We start from the raw sequence: 17,154 nt of genomic DNA, 5'->3' as shown, positions 1-17,154 counted from the left end.
GGCTTTAATTAGTATTTTCAAATTACTTTAATCATTTTTACCTTGTCAATTTGATGGTTTTACTAATTTTACTATAAAATAAAAATTTGTTTAGATGATATTAATAAAAGATAATAAAAGAAAAAAAAAGAATACTGCATCGAGCTCCAAATAAGTATACAGTAGAAACTTAATATTAAATGAGACAAATAAATGCAGAAATTAACAAAAATAAACAACTTTTAATTAAATAGTCACATATATCATAATATAAGCAGAAAATCAGACTTGTTCATGCGATTGTTGGATTCAGAAGAAGTGTTATGTAATAAATTATTAATAGTATTTATGAAAACCCCACATTTTTTCCTTAGTTATGCATAGCAACAGTTGTTATAGTAATATTATATGTCAAATTTAGATATTGTGATAATTTTCATAGGCTATCAATTTTATACAAATAAAAATTTGTAGGTTATTAGTAGGCATACCTTATTTGAATGCAATCAATTATTTGCATTCATGAATTTTTTTTTACCTTTTCTTTTTCTTAGTTACGCATAGATACAGTTGCTAAGGTAAACAATTAGATTTTTTGATAAACCTATCATTTCCATCAAAATACAGTAAATAAATTAAGTAAAAACAACACTTTGGAAGTTATAGGTTCGATTATGATGTATACTTTTATAAAAAAAAATTAAATTGAAAAACACCCCTTTTTAAAATAATAGTATCAACCAAACTCCATTTTTTAAATTGTTTTCTGTTTTAAACAGAACTCATTACTGTGTTGTTTACACCAATGATAAAAAAAAAACACTTTATAATGCAAGTTGTTTTGTTTAAAATAAGTATGTAAGTATGCAGATAGGCCTACTGTATGTGCTTTTGGACTAAGAAATCTGTGAAAAAACATTACATGGTAACGAATGCTAAAAGTTGATATGAATGTTGTAGATATGTCTTTTATTGTAGTGCCTATTCATGTTAAAACTTTGAAAGAAATCAGTTTTTAATTATTTAGAATTATTATAGAATTGAGATTGGTCATTGAAATTGCTAAGGGTACTCTTTTAGCTGTGTAATATACAGATATTATTAGAAATGTACTATACTGTATATTAGGACATCCTAATTCAGGTGGTACTCTGAAAGAAACGAAGAGAAACGCCGCGGATCAATACCTATTTGGGGGAAATTCCTATTAAGGGGTCCACGCTTTGTTGGGTCCTATAGGTGTCCCGTAGATCTATAGAATAGCATTGATGTTGCTTTCGCTTATGAAGGTACATTTTAATCTTGTTATCATTTCTGCCCCCTTTTCACTATTTTTATTGCTTTTATGGCATTTTAATTGCAAAAACCTCTATATTTAGCGACTCTTTAACACTCTCGACGTGGTACGGCGGAACAGCACTAGTCCCTCAATTGTACGCACGCGCACCAGAGATCAAATAATATGCCTTCATCTTTCCGGGTTCGAGTCGTTACAAATTAATTAATTAAATTTCAGTATATCACCGGGCAGTTTAGAATTTATTCTGTGTAAGTGTAACCTAAATTATCATAATAAACGGAAAAAAATGGTATTTTATACAAAAATGGGTTATGCAACTAGCCGAGGCTCTGAAACACATTACCCTTTAAATAATATTTAATTAGGAAAAACAATGCAAGTAAAAATAAAAAGTTACAAAAGTTGATTGGTTGAATAAACGAACGAATGAATAAACAACACAATATTGGTTTCCAAGTAATAATATAATTTAATATTTTTTATATTACAGCAAAAAAAATAAAATCATATCTGCTTAAAAAACAAAAGGAACTGTTCGAAAGTGAAAGGATATTTACACCTGCAGCAGCAATAATGATAAGCAGACACACCGTCGACATTAAAGACGTCTTCACTGAGTTGGATTTGGAAATCATAGGATATAACAATATGAAAGGCACCAATCACACAACTAGTGAAACAACACTCGCAGCATTACTATCTACTATCAAATCAGCAAGTGGTTGTAAAGTTCTCATAGATGGTGAGGCTGGCATTGGTAAAACTACTTTATTAAAGTATTTAGCATACAAAAGCACATCTCTTGAAGAACCCATTCCGTTTAAAGGTAAAATTATATTTTTATTGAACGTTAGCGATTTAGAAGAACACGACACTATTTTTGATTTGATCGAAAAACAGCTAAAAGACTTCAGTTGGAAGACCGATCTTGAAACTAAGTTAATTAGAAAATATGTAGACAAACATGCTAACAACATTGTGTTGTTATTAGATGGTTTAGATGAATTACGTTGTAAAAAGGATAGCTTGTTAGATCTATTTACGGGTAAGACATTAAGAAAGAGTGTTGTGCTACTTACATCAAGATCAAAAAACACAGATGAATTCATAGGAAGGTGTGGTTTACATGTGACAGTAAAAGGATTTAACCAAGATACCATTGGAAAGTATATTGAACATCATATTGAAGATCCAAAATTGCGTAATGCCCTTAAACAGAAATTAGAAAGTGAAAAAAATATTTTTCCACATGAATTGTGCAAAAATCCTTTGTTACTCATTTTAGTTTGTATTATTTGGGAAGAGACTGAATCACTTCCATTAAGTAATGCTGACGTTTTTAAACAAATCATTTGCTGTGTATTGAAGCAATACATTGCAAAACATCAAAGAGGCTTTGATTTAAAATTTGGTTTTGAAAATATTCCAACAGAATATGAAGATGCAATGTTTTCATTGGGAAAGTGTATGCTTGATAGTTTAAAAGAAAATCGACTTCCAATTAAAGAAAACGATGTGTTGAAATATAACAAGCTGGCCCTTGAACTGGGATTTGTTTATAAAAAACCATTAGATACAAAATTAAAAACCGATTGTCAAATGTACATTCCTACGCATAAATTAATACTAGAAGCATTAGTCGGGTTTTATTTATACATTGTTTGTAAAAGAAAATGTTTGACAAATGAAATTGAGTGGAAGGTAGTAACAGAACGTTCGCATTTAATTATGGCAAACATTTTTTCAGTTGGCTTTCTTGGTGCTGATGCAGGTAAATTTCTAAAGCATTGGCTTACAGAAAACATAGCAACTTATCGTTCGTTGATACATTACTTGCAATTCGTTAAACATGAACATCATGATAGTGTAAACGAGGCTTTAACGGATTATATGGGCAGTTTGGATTTCAACCAACCTAAGTATATGCCTATTGTTTCAAAATCATTAACCAGATTTATTGAATTTATTAGTTCAAACAAAGTTAGTGATTGTCATTTTATAGATCTTATAAGGCAACAGGCTTGCCTAAATCTTAACGAGGGGGATTTGACTACATTTTGTAATACGTTACCATGTGATAAAGGAAGAACTCTTGCACACATTGCATACTTTTTTACACATACACTCGACATACGTAATTGCAATCTATCAGGTGAAGTAATGAATGACATGATTAGAGAGTGGATTAAAATGGATGGCGTGTTGATAATAAACAGCCTCAATATCAACAATAATAATCTCATTAACATCGAGCCCAAATTACTGCAATCTTTAATGATAATGTCCCCTTTTTATATTTCATTTGAAATGATGCATTGCAATCTATCAGGTAAAGTATTGAATGACATTAGTGAGTATAATGAGGGAGATACGCCAACGATGTTAATGTTCAATATAGCTGAAAATAATCTCTGTGACGCAAATGGTACATTACTTGGTACTTTTTTGATTAATATTCCTACGCTACTTAGACTTGACATGCATGATTGTAAACTAACAGGTAATGTAATGAATGATATGATGAAAGTGTCTTCAGGTAGTATGTTACAATTACAAGAGCTTTGTATTGAGAAAAATGATTTCAGTGACATTGATGGTACTCGTCTTGGTACTTTCTTGTGTAATTGTCATAAGCTGATTAAACTTGATATGCATGACTGTAAACTATCCGGTGACATAATGAACAAAATGATGAGAGCGTATATAGCAGATAAGACAGAAATACGAGTGCTTAATATTGGGAATAATGATATCAATGACATTAATGGTACTTTACTAGGCAATTTCTTGAGTAAGTCTTCTCAACTGAGTATACTTGACATACATGCATGCAGATTATCCGGTAATGTATTGAATAAAATATTCGAAATATATAAAGGTGATGAATTACAATTACAAGAGCTTAATATTGGGAATGATATCAGTGGCATACAAGGAACTGTATTCAATGGATACTGTAACTCTCCTAAATTATGTATAATTGATATGCATGACAATAGTGATATCAGTGTCATCAATAGTACTATAATGGATAGATCCTTGAGTAAATCCTCTAAGCTAGATATGCTAAAATCAAAGGATTATAAAATACCTGTTGCGTTAATGAATGAAACGAGAAGAGAATATCACAAAAGAGAGTTAGAACTACCAAATTGTACAAGTATGAAAAATGACCTCAGTGACATTAACGGTACTTTTGTGGGTACATTGTTGGATAAGTCGTCTAAACTTAGTAAACTTGTCATGCATGATTGCAAACTATCAGGGCTCGTAATGAATGAAATAATGACAGTGTATAAAAATAATTTAGATTTACAAGAGCTTTATATTGGGAATAATGACATCAGTGACATTAATGGTACTTTATTAGGTACTTTTTTGGGTAGGTCTCGTAAGCTGCATACTCTTAGCATGTTTTACTGTAAAGTATCAGGTGAAATAATGAATAAAATGATGAGGGGATATGTAGGAGTTGGGTTAGAATTACAGGAGCTTTATATGTTGGGTAATGATTTCAGTAGTATTGAAGGTACTTTACTTGGTACTTTTTTGAGTAAGTGTCCGAAACTGATTAAACTTTTAATGCATAGCTGCAATTTATCAGGAGAACAAATAAATGAAGTTATCAGATCTTATGGAGGATATACGTCTGAGTTAAAAGAGCTTTATATTGGAGATAATGATATGAGAGATATGGATGGTAATTCATTGGGTACTTTTTTGAGTACGTCTCCTAAACTACTAACACTTTCTTTGGATAATTGTAAATTATCAGGCAAGAAAATGAATACAATAATAACAGCTTATGACGCAGGAGATCATTATGAACTACAAGAGCTATATATTTGGAATAATGATTTCAGTGACATCAATGGTACTTTTCTGGGTACTTTCTTGCATAAATCACCTCAACTGCGTAAACTTTACATGAATGATTGTAAACTATCAGGTGAGAGAATGAATACAGTTATCAAAGCCTATGATGTAAGAGATAACGTTGAACTACAAGAGCTATATATTAACAATAATGATCTCAGTGATATCGATGGTGTTTTACTAGGTACTTTGTTGTGTAAGTCTCGTAAACTGCTTGAACTTGTTATGCATAATTGCAAACTATCAGGTGAGAAAATGAATACAATAATAAGAGCTTATGACGTAGGAGATCACTTTGAACTACAAAAGCTCTATATTTCAAATAATGATCTCAGTGATATCGATAGTACTTTATTAGGTAATTTCTTGTGTAAGTCTCCTCAATTGCTTAAACTTGTTATGCATAATTGCAATTTATCAGGTGAGAAAATGAATACAATAATAAGAGCTTATGACGTAGGAGATAACGTTGAACTACAAGAGCTATATATTAACAATAATGAACTCAGTGATATCGATGGTGCTTTACTAGGTACTTTCTTGTGTAAGTCTCGTAAACTGCTTAAACTTGTTATGCATAATTGCAATTTATCAGGTGAGAAAATGAATAAAATAATAACAGCTTATGACGCAGGAGATCATTTTGAACTACAAGAGCTATATATTTGGAATAATGGTTTCAGTGACATCAATGGTACTTTACTGGGTACTTTCTTGCGTAAGTCACCTCAACTGCGTAAACTTGACATGAGTAATTGTAAACTATCAGGTGAGAAAATGAATACAGTTATCAAATCCTATGATGTAAGAGATCACGTTGAACTACAAGAGCTATATATTAGCAATAATGATCTCAGTGATATCGATGGTGCTTTACTAGGTACTTTCTTGTGTAAGTCTCCTAAACTGCTTAAACTTTCTATGCATAATTGCAATTTATCAGGTGAGAAAATGAATACAATAATAACAGCTTATGACGCAGGAGATCATTTTGAACTACAAGAGCTATATATTTGGAATAATGGTTTCAGTGACATCAATGGTACTTTACTGGGTACTTTCTTGCGTAAGTCACCTCAACTGCGTACACTTGACATGAGTAATTGTAAACTATCAGGTGAGAAAATGAATACAGTTATCAAATCCTATGATGTAAGAGATCACGTTGAACTACAAGAGCTATCTATTAGCAATAATGATCTCAGTGATATCGATGGTGCTTTACTAGGTACTTTGTTGTGTAAGTCTCGTAAACTGCTTAAACTTGTTATGCATAATTGCAAACTATCAGGTGAGAAAATGAATACAATTATAACAGCTTATGATGAGGGAGATCACTTTGAACTACAAGAGCTATATATTTGGAATAATGATGTCAGTGACATCAATGGTACTTTACTATGTACTTTCTTGCGTAAGTCACCTCAACTGCGTAAACTTCACATGAATAATTGTAAACTATCAGGTGAGAAAATGAATACAGTTATCAAAGCCTATGATGTAAGAGATCACGTTGAACTACAAGAGCTATATATTAACAATAATGATCTCAGTGATATTGATAGTACTTTATTAGGTAATTTCTTGTGTAAGTCTCCGCAACTGCTTCAGCTTGCTATGCATAATTGCAATTTATCAGGTGAGAAAATGAATACAATTATAACAGCTTTTGATGCGGGAGATCACTTTGAACTACAAGAGCTATGTATTAGGGATAATGATTTCAGTGACATCGATGGTACTTTACTTGGTAATTTCTTGTGTAATTCTCCTCAACTGCGTAAACTTTACATGAATGATTGTAAACTATCAGGAGAGAAAATGAATGCAATTATAACAGCTTCTGATGTAAGAGATAAGTTTGAACTACAACAGCTTCAGATTCAAAATAATGATATCAATAACATCGATGGTACTTTACTGGGTAATTTCTTGAGTAAGTCTCCGCAACTGCTTCAGCTTGCTATGCATAACTGCAATTTATCAGGTGAGAAAATGAATACAATTATAACAGCTTTTGATGCGGGAGATCACTTTGAACTACAAGAGCTATGTATTGGGGATAATGATTTCAGTGACATCGATGGTACTTTACTTGGTAATTTCTTGTGTAATTCTCCTCAACTGCGTAAACTTTACATGAATGATTGTAAACTATCAGGAGAGAAAATGAATGCAATTATAACAGCTTCTGATGTAAGAGATAAGTTTGAACTACAACAGCTTCAGATTCAAAATAATGATATCAATAACATCGATGGTACTTTACTGGGTAATTTCTTGAGTAAGTCTCCGCAACTGCTTCAGCTTGCTATGGATAACTGCAATTTATCAGGTGAGAAAATGAATACAATTATAACAGCTTTTGATGCGGGAGATCACTTTGAACTACAAGATCTATGTATTGGGGATAATGATTTCAGTGACATCGATGGTACTTTACTTGGTAATTTCTTGTGTAAGTCTTCTCAACTGCTTGAACTTGACATGAATGATTGTAAACTATCAGGTGACGTAATGAATGAAATGATGAATGTGGAAACTAGAGATAACTTTGAATTAAAAGAGTTTTCTATTTCGAACAATGATATCAGTAACATTGATGGTTTTTTGCTAGGTACTTTTTTGAGTAAATCTCCTGGGCTGCTTAACTTTCAAATGCATCATTGTAAAATATCAAGTGACGTAATGAATAACATGATGAGAGTGAATACAGGAAATATGTTAGAATTAGATATTGGAGTTAATGATTTCAGTGATATTGATGTTACTTTACTGGGTACTTTCTTAAGTAAGTCTCCAAATCTTGTAAAACTTTTTTTGGATGATTGTAAACTATCGGATGGTCTAATGAATAAAATGTTGAGTAGATATACAGTTAATTTCTTACAATTGCAAGAGCTTAATCTTTCAAAAAATGATTTGAGTGGCATAGACGCCACTTCACTAGGTACTTTCTTCAGTAAGTCCTCTAAACTACGTGTTCTTGGAATGCAAATCTGTAAACTATCAGGTGACGTAATGAATGAAATGATGAGAGTGTATGCAGGAGAAAAGCCAGAATTGCAAGAGCTGTATATTGAGGGAAATGATATTAGCAACATTGACGGTACTTTACTGGGAACTTTCTTGAGTAAGTCTCCCAAGCTACGTACTCTTAGCATACATACTTGTGAACTACCGGGTGGCATAATAAATGAAATGATCAGGATGTATGCAGGATATGATTTAGAATTACAAGTTCTTAATATTTCGAATAATGATTTAAGTGATATCGATGGTATTCTACTAGTTACTTTTTTGAACAAGTCTCCTAAGCTGCGTAAACTTATTATGAACAATTGTAAACTATCACATGACGTACAGAATAAATTAAGAATTACAGTTAATGCACGAGATATTGATATTGATATTGGAAATAGGAATGTTAATTCCTTTTTTAATCTTGAATGAAATTATGAAAGTTTCTACAGTAGATTAGTTATAACACGGCTTTATCAGCGTGAAATTGTTCATAAGATACACACCCAGTGTTTTTACTTACTAGATTAATCTTGATGATAATAGCTTTGATTTAGGGATTCTTTATGTACGCGTACATTGAGAACACCCAATTAATTGTCGTGTGGTACTCAAACACACGATAACTAGACTAACATAATGGCTATGATAATTAATTTGTTATACTATATACATAAATGTAATTTTTAAACGCATGTTAATGTCCATCAATGACCTAAATCATGCACCTTTTTATCCGAAGAACTTTTTATTTCTATAAAAATTGTTGATAGAAATAAATGATTCTTTGAGTATAATAATGTATTTGGTTTATTGAATTGAGACTAACATATTTGTAAGATGACTTCCTCATTTTCTTCCTCGTTTTGTAGGCCTACTAGCAGGTAAACATCAGTAACGTACAAACATCGTACGTTCGGCTATAGGCCTAGTTCGACGTTGTCTAGTTCTGTTTTTGGCAGAATCAATTAATACAAATTAAAGAAAACCTGGTAGTTTCGATGAAAAGTTACGATTCTTCCATTTGTTTTTTGCCTTAACGATCCATCGAAAGTGGGTGAATTACTGAAGAAAAACTTAAATATCAATCCGCGCGCAATGCATGTTGTGATTTATAGCGGGCCGCTTAAATGATTAGAATCAACTTATTTTTCACGAAGACGAAAAACGTTATCGTAATAGGACCATATAGTATTTATTTTTACATTAAATGTAGTTTGTGACCTTAAATTAGATCTAAAAACGTAGGGAAGAAGGAATTAAGTGTCATTAAGCATTCGTCGTCATCGTTCAGAAAGTGTGATACTTTTTTTTATTAGTTTAATAAGGTGGATATTATATTATGTAAAAGATTATAGTTTCGAAGTTGTACTACTGTATGTGTTAATACATTAAACATTTATTGTAAATAATTTAATTCCAAGTAAAGGGTCTGTCACACCTGTTCCGGAACGGTTCCGGTACGGCGACTCGAACGCCAATGTTTCGTTTTCACGACGCTCCACTATGCACCAATCGATATGCGCGTAGCCGCGTGAAAACGAAACATTGACGTTCGATTGGATTTGCCGTCGCCGGACCGGAACCGTGCCGGAGCAGGTGTGAAATGCCCTTTAGTCTTGCAAACCTAGATGTGCTGTGCACAATAGTATTTTAATGAGAGTTACAGAAAGAAATATAGATATATACTTGGATTATATAATTACAATTAACGGTTAAACTATAATAAATATTATTATTATTCCGATAATGTTGTTCTACCGTATTATATGATTATAATTATAAGAAACTTGTTTTTAATTGGCAACACCAAAGTTACTGAAATATGTACGTTGACATGACATGACTACGAATACGACCATGAAAACGGATACGTGTGCGTGACGTATTCCCAGGGTTGCGAAACCTCCCTATTAACACGTGTATAGGTTATTAGTACGAATGTATTAATGTATTAAAGCAATAACATGCAATGTATCCGTGAAAATAAGTATAAATAGCCTATTACAATGTATTATCATATCATAGTGTTTAGGTAGTAAGAATATCATGCATGATGGTGTAAAATACACCAGTGTATAAAGGTTTTTGAGATATTATTTTAATGTTTTGTAGCTTGGGTTATGTAGGTTAGCGATAACAGATACTGTAATGTTATATATTGTGTTAGACTTTGAGTCTTTAAGTAAGTTAGGCCTAGACACTTTTTAGATTGTAAAACTTATACGCGATGAAGTAGCACAACACAGTTTAAGTAGTTAAATCATTAAATTAGACTTACACTATGTGAGAAAGATTAGTGATAGTTTAAGTATAATATATTGTTTGCTTGTATACATTATTACCACAATGGTTTACTAATGAAAATAAAATACATAATTAAAATGATTGGTTTGTGTTGATTTGATGTTAAAGATAAATTGTGTTTTGTGAGTATGCGATTTAGAATGATGGAGTCTACCGACATACAGAAAATATTATCTGATTTCAATACTCAAATCAAATAAATTCACATTAAATAATCCTACGTACAGACGGACTTGCACAGCATCGCTCTTATTTCATACGAAATGAGCCTACAGTACGTACAGAAAAACCGAAAAAGGCACATCTCATATCACATCATATATTGACAATGATGATGGTTTTGTATCAAACTGTTCGCGATGATCTAATAAATGAAAAATAAACACAGAAACCAAGACAGTATAATGGACAATAACAATGATATTGAAATATGAGGATGCTGTTGAATACGTCACGATGACGACGACGATATTGATGGTGAATGATGATGAACATGATGTTGGTTATGAGAATGATGCGAAATATGAGGATTCTGTTGAATACGTCACGTAGACGATGATATTGATGATGGATGATGATGAACATGATGTTGGTTATGAGAATGATGCCAAATATGATAATTATGTTGAATACGTCACGATGACGACGACGACGATATTTATGATGGATCATGATGAACATGATGTTGGTTATGGTTGGTTGTGCGCAATACAACGTGAAAGCAAGTGCTCTCCCAAGTACACATCGTCGAAACAATAATAAATGACAGTTGGCCTACCACTACATTTAAATTATAGTAGTCATACCACTACATTTAAATTATAGTAGTCATACCACTACATTTAAATTATAGTAGTCATACCACAACATTTAAATTATAGTAGTCATACCACTACATTTAAATTATAGTAGTCATACCACTACATTCAAATTATAGTAGTCATACCAGTACATTCGAATTATAGTAGGCATACCAGTACATTCAAATTATAGTAGACCTACCACTACATTCAAATTATAGTAGTCATACCACTACATTCAAATTATAGTAGGCCTACTGTGGCAATAACTTGGCAATATCTGAAACAGAATAAGAAAATAGCAACCCTACACAATACACATCGTCAAATAAACGAATGACAGAAGGCATACCACTACATTAAAATTATAGTAGGCCTACCGTACTGTGGCAATAACTTGGCAATATCTGAAACAGAATAACAAAATAGCAACCATACACAATACACATCGTCAAATAAACGAATGACAGAAGGCATACCACTACATTAAAATTATAGTAGGCCTACTGTGGCAATAACTTGGCAATATCTGAAACAAAATAACAAAATAGCAATTACCCTACACAATACACATCGTCAAATAAACGAATGACAGAAGGCATACCACTACATTAAAATTATAGTAGGCCTACCGTACTGTGGCAATAACTTTGCAATATCTGAAACAGAATAACAAAATAGCAACCATACACAATACACATCGTCAAATAAACGAATGACAGAAGGCATACCACTACATTAAAATTATAGTAGGCCTACTGTGGCAATAACTTGGCAATATCTGAAACAAAATAACAAAATAGCAATTACCCTACACAATACACATCGTGAAATAAACGAATGACAGAAGGCATACCACTACATTAAAATTATAGTAGGCCTACTGGGGCAATAACTTGGCAATATCTGAAACAAAATAACAAAATAGCAATTACCCTACACAATACACATCGTCAAATAAACGAATGACAGAAGGCATACCACTACATTAAAATTATAGTAGGCCTACCGTACTGTGGCAATAACTTTGCAATATCTGAAACAGAATAACAAAATAGCAACCATACACAATACACATCGTCAAATAAACGAATGACAGAAGGCATACCACTACATTAAAATTATAGTAGGCCTACTGTGGCAATAACTTGGCAATATCTGAAACAAAATAACAAAATAGCAATTACCCTACACAATACACATCGTGAAATAAACGAATGACAGAAGGCATACCACTACATTAAAATTATAGTAGGCCTACTGGGGCAATAACTTGGCAATATCTGAAACAGAATAACAAAATAACAACCCTACACAATACACATCGTCAAATAAACGAATGACAGTAGATCTACCATCACATTCAAATTACTGTGACAATGAACGTAAACTATATCGGTATGCGATAACGGTACAGCGGCTATGTCAACGATCAACGTCCAGTCACTGTGAACTACCGTAACGTCTACATTATAATATATCATGGGCAAACGATTCAATTCTTTGCATTGTATATAATAAGCGTCATATTATAGTATTGGAATATAGACAAGTATTGATTACTTGTTGATATAAAGTTTGCGGTACACCACGTGTGTTAGTTCTGAAAAGAACTGTTGAGTTTCTCGACGTTTCGATCAATGTACTTTGATCGTCCTCAGGAGTGAGAATGCAGAAAGTCCAGGAAAATTGGAATATAAGTGGGAAGGGTGGGACTGGTGTGAAAGCCAGAAACAATGGCAAGTTCACACAGTGGGAGGGATTGAAACTAGCTATAGCAGAGCGTTGTTTCTCAAGAACAATAGTGAATGGAAACTTGCTATAGAAGAGCATTGTTTCTGATAGGTGTGAAAAGCAGGGTGAGGCAAGCTAAAAACAATAGCATTGTCTCAAAGTTGGGTGTGGACTGGCCAAACAAGACCATGTGTCCAGACTGGGTTGTGAAATGTAAACTGGCCAGAAACTATGGCATTGTTTACTGTCGATGAAGATTCTTGTTGAATAAAGATAGCCAAATGTCACTAATAACAAATCCAATATCTTGATGAACAGTGTTGTGTTTGTAGATTTCAATAGCTTCCCTGGTTCGTCTGGAATGCCAAGAAGGAACGGTAGCAATTAGTTCAGCATCTTTCCAATTAACTCGGTGTTGTTGTTTGTGAGAATGCATAACTATTGATGATTTGTCTTGCTCTCCTCTTCTGGCATGGCCTTGATGTTCTTTAAGCCTGGTTTGAAGGTCGCGTCCAGTTTCCCCAATGTATACCTTTCCACATTCACATGGGATGCAGTATACACCAGGTTGATTGTGTTTAGCTGGTTTGTCCTTGTGTGTTTGAAGACACTGTGACAACTTGTTGACTGCACTATGAAATACTTTTATGTCGGCGTTTTGTAGTACTCGCTGGATACGATGAGAAAGCTGTCCCAAATATGGTAAACATACAGACTTTCTGAACTCTACAGGATCGTTGTTGTTGGTTGACGATGACTTGAAGTCCTTCCTGTTGTAACCATTGAGTTCCAATGCTTTGTTGACATGATGTATTTCTTGTCGGAGACACTTCTTGTCGCTGATGGTGTGCGCTCTTTTGATAAGAGTTTTACAAACTGATTTCTTCGTTGACGGATGGTGGAAAGATCGCTTGTGTAAATATCTGTCCGTGTGCGTGGGTTTGCGATATACTTTGTGGGACAGAGTGCCCTCAGGTTCCTTTGTGACAAATACGTCAAGAAATGGTAAACTGTGGTCGTTTTCCTCTTCCATGGTGAATGCTATGTTACAGTGTTGAGAGTTGAGGTGTATTAGAAAACTATCTAAGTCCACCTTGTTGTGCTGCCAGATGATAAAAGTGTCGTCTACATATCGAAGCCAAAGTTTTGGTCGCTTGTTGGCGGAGTAGAGTGCTAGATGTTCGAGCTCCTCCAGAAAGATGTTGGCAATGACCGGGGATAAAGGAGATCCCATAGCCGTGCCTTCAGTTTGTTCAAAGAATTGGTCTCGCCACTTGAAGTTGGTAGATGTTAGACATAGTAGAAGTAACTCATGGATTTCTTCTGCAGAAAGTGCGGTCCTCTGTTGGAGTTTCGGGTCAGCTTGCAGTCGATGTTTGACTATAGTGCAAGCTTCCCTAACTGGAACATTGGTGAATAAAGACTTGATGTCAAAGCTGATCAGCTTGTCTGTTGGTTCCAGGTAGACGTCCTTGATGATTTCCACGAAATGCTGAGAATTCTTCACATGATGACCTGTTAGTCCTACCAGTGGATACAGTATCTTGGCTAGATGTTTTGCCAGGTTGTACGTTGGTGAGCCTCTGGAAGAGACAATAGGACGTAGTGGTATGTCCTGCTTATGGATCTTAGGTTGCCCAAATAGTCTGGGACAAGTTGTTGCTGATGGTCGAAGTTGGTGGTAGGTAGACTTGGGTAGAGCTTCAGAGCGATGTAGTTGTAGAAGTTTAGCTGCGACCTTCCTCTCGATGGATTGAGTTGGATCTTTCTTGATTTTCCTATACGTAGGAGTGTTCAAGAGCTGCATAATCTTCTTGTTGTACTCTGTAACGTTCATGATGACGGTGGCATTCCCCTTGTCTGCTGGTAGGATGTGGATTGTTGAGTCTGCTCGGAGAGTTTTGAGAGCATCTCGTTCTTCCTTGGTGATGTTGGATTTCGGTTTGGTGTCCTGGCGTAACAGTTGAGAGATCTGCATGCGGATGCTGTCTGATGAAGTTTTGTCAAGACCTGTCAAAGTAGGTTCGATTCGTTGGATGATCTCTTCCTTCGGTATAGTTGAAGGTGCCGTAGCAAAGTTTAAGCCAAGTACGAGAACTGATCTCTCGGATTGTGACAAGTCACGACTGCTTAGGTTAACTACAGTCTTGGCGTTAAACTGAGTACGGCTAAGAGTTGGTGCTGGTGTTTTCTCCCTTTGGTTGTTGTTTGCAAGACGATTGAATTTCTTGATTTGCTTCTTGCGAGTGGTCTCGAAGGTGAACTGGCCAGACTTGTGGGACCATTTGTTCACCTTGTCGTAGTCTCCTCGTTGTAAAGCTGTGTCTAATCTGTGACGAATCTCCTCCAAGTTCCTCTCGGTAAAGTTGAGTAGAAACCTGGTGTGGCTGATTCGTTCCCTCAATAAGGACTGGCTGGCCCTTTTGAGAATGTCGAAAGCTGCTCTTGTTTGAATAGGCGTGTTGATCCGGAGTCCTTTTGGGATAACATTGGAGTCTCTGCATCTCTTAAGAAAGGTCAGGTTGTTAACAAGTTTAGCGCGTTTGATAAATAAACGTTCAAAACTTCTGACAAGTTGATGTAACGGCTCCCCGTAGAGCTGGGTAATATATTGTTTGAAGGTTTGCATGGCGAAATCGTATGTTGATATAAAGTTTGCGGTACACCACGTGTGTTAGTTCTGAAAAGAACTGTTGAGTTTCTCGACGTTTCGATCAATGTACTTTGATCGTCCTCAGGAGTGAGAATGCAGAAAGTCCAGGAAACTTGGAATATAAGTGGGAAGGGTGGGACTGGTGTGAAAGCCAGAAACAATGGCAAGTTCACACAGTGGGAGGGATTGAAACTAGCTATAGCAGAGCGTTGTTTCTCAAGAACAATAGTGAATGGAAACTTGCTATAGAAATATAGAACTAAAAACATCTAGTCTTAAAAGAAGTAGGCCTAATTGTTGGTGAGTGACTATTTATAAAATAATTTGCTTATAAACTACACGATCCGCTATTTACAATGATGAAAGTAGCCTTACAGCAAGGAACACAATCGTTCCAGTTCCCAGGATACATAATTGCTATAAGGAAATTTCTATCACACTAACTGTTGCAAGGGTTTTTAGTTCTTTATTTGTGAATGAGTAATAGACGATATATTTGGCAACATAGGTGGATGATTATGTGTGGCAACATAGTCCAGTCAATCTAATGATATTACCACCACACATTGCAATAGTAACAAAACAAGTATTTTGAATTCCATATAAAGTGTAGAATGACATACTAAAAGTCACCGAAAATCCTAGCATTGGATAAAGGGGTCAGAGGTCAATAAAGGTCATTTTAAGTCAAAATTAATATGGACCATTAATTACATATTTAACCCTTTGAATTACATTATATACAAGTGTGATTTATGTCAACAGAAAGCTTATTCAATTTCCTATTCAATGATATCAAACTGGGGTGAGCATTTCAGTCAAAAGCGATACACATGACTAGCTCAAGATGCAGTATGAGTGACATATTCGTTCCTGTTTCTTCTGGATGATCCACATTACATTTTTTTCCAGATAGCATTCGTGTTGCCATGGTTACAGGATTTATATTGGGATGTAAGTATAATATTTTAACGATTTTGTCAATTTTAACCAGTAGAAATACAAAGATGTTCAACAGCAGTTTGACAATGACCTCCATGTTTTATGACGTTCGGACCGTCTGATTGAAAAGGTTCCTATGAGAAGCCTAAAAAACAACCAGAAGTTTGACAAGAGGTAGAGGAATGAGTACATCCAGACCAAATCTGCGCTGAAATTAATGTAATGCCTTGCAATAATATCAGGGCGTTACCCCAGCAGTGACCAACATAAGACCTTATGGCCAAAATTGAATAGTTAAGATAATGTAAAATTAATCTTCACTTTGTTAAGTTTTGGTTAGTACGAAATACAAAATGATAACATTAAAAATAGATTATATTATTGTACTGAAAAAAATAAGTAATTTTGTTAAATCTTTCGTTAAGTTATTAAGCTTTAGTATTTAGTAAAGATTTTTGTATATATAAAGCAAGAAAATATACGCCTATAATATAATAAAACTAAATAAAAAACAAAACATCTATAAAAAAAAAACCATCCCA

General features: G+C 34.2%; 3 protein-coding genes across 5 annotated transcripts in view; 1 reads left to right on the top strand and 2 right to left on the bottom strand.

Moving 5' to 3' along the window:
- LOC144848454 (uncharacterized) overlaps positions 1–10,552 on the top strand; it is a 93,087-nt gene extending 82,535 nt beyond the window's left edge. For 2 of the 3 annotated variants that reach the window (XM_078705185.1, XM_078705184.1), the window contains one exon: positions 5,340–10,552. In XM_078705185.1, the coding sequence (XP_078561311.1) occupies positions 5,340–8,608 (3,269 nt within the window). In that variant the 3' untranslated portion in view covers positions 8,609–10,552. The remainder of the gene's footprint in view (positions 1–5,339) is intronic. The other variant, XM_078705187.1, reaches the window with a different exon arrangement.
- The window catches only part of LOC144848525 (ubiquitin-conjugating enzyme E2 J1-like), a 331,913-nt gene that overhangs the window by 296,442 nt on the left and 18,317 nt on the right, over positions 1–17,154 (bottom strand). The gene's annotated exons all lie outside the window — the stretch shown is intronic.
- LOC144848995 (uncharacterized) lies at positions 13,259–15,646 on the bottom strand. Its single transcript, XM_078705947.1, has one exon. The coding sequence runs from the start codon at positions 15,644–15,646 to the stop codon at positions 13,259–13,261; it is 2,388 nt and encodes a 795-aa protein (XP_078562073.1).

Source organism: Antedon bifida, chromosome 7 (assembly GCF_963402885.1).
Source record: "Antedon bifida chromosome 7, ecAntBifi1.1, whole genome shotgun sequence".
NCBI lineage: Eukaryota > Metazoa > Echinodermata > Crinoidea > Comatulida > Antedonidae > Antedon > Antedon bifida.
Note: the sequence above shows the minus strand (reverse complement) of the source record. Positions and strands in the feature narration are given on the sequence as shown.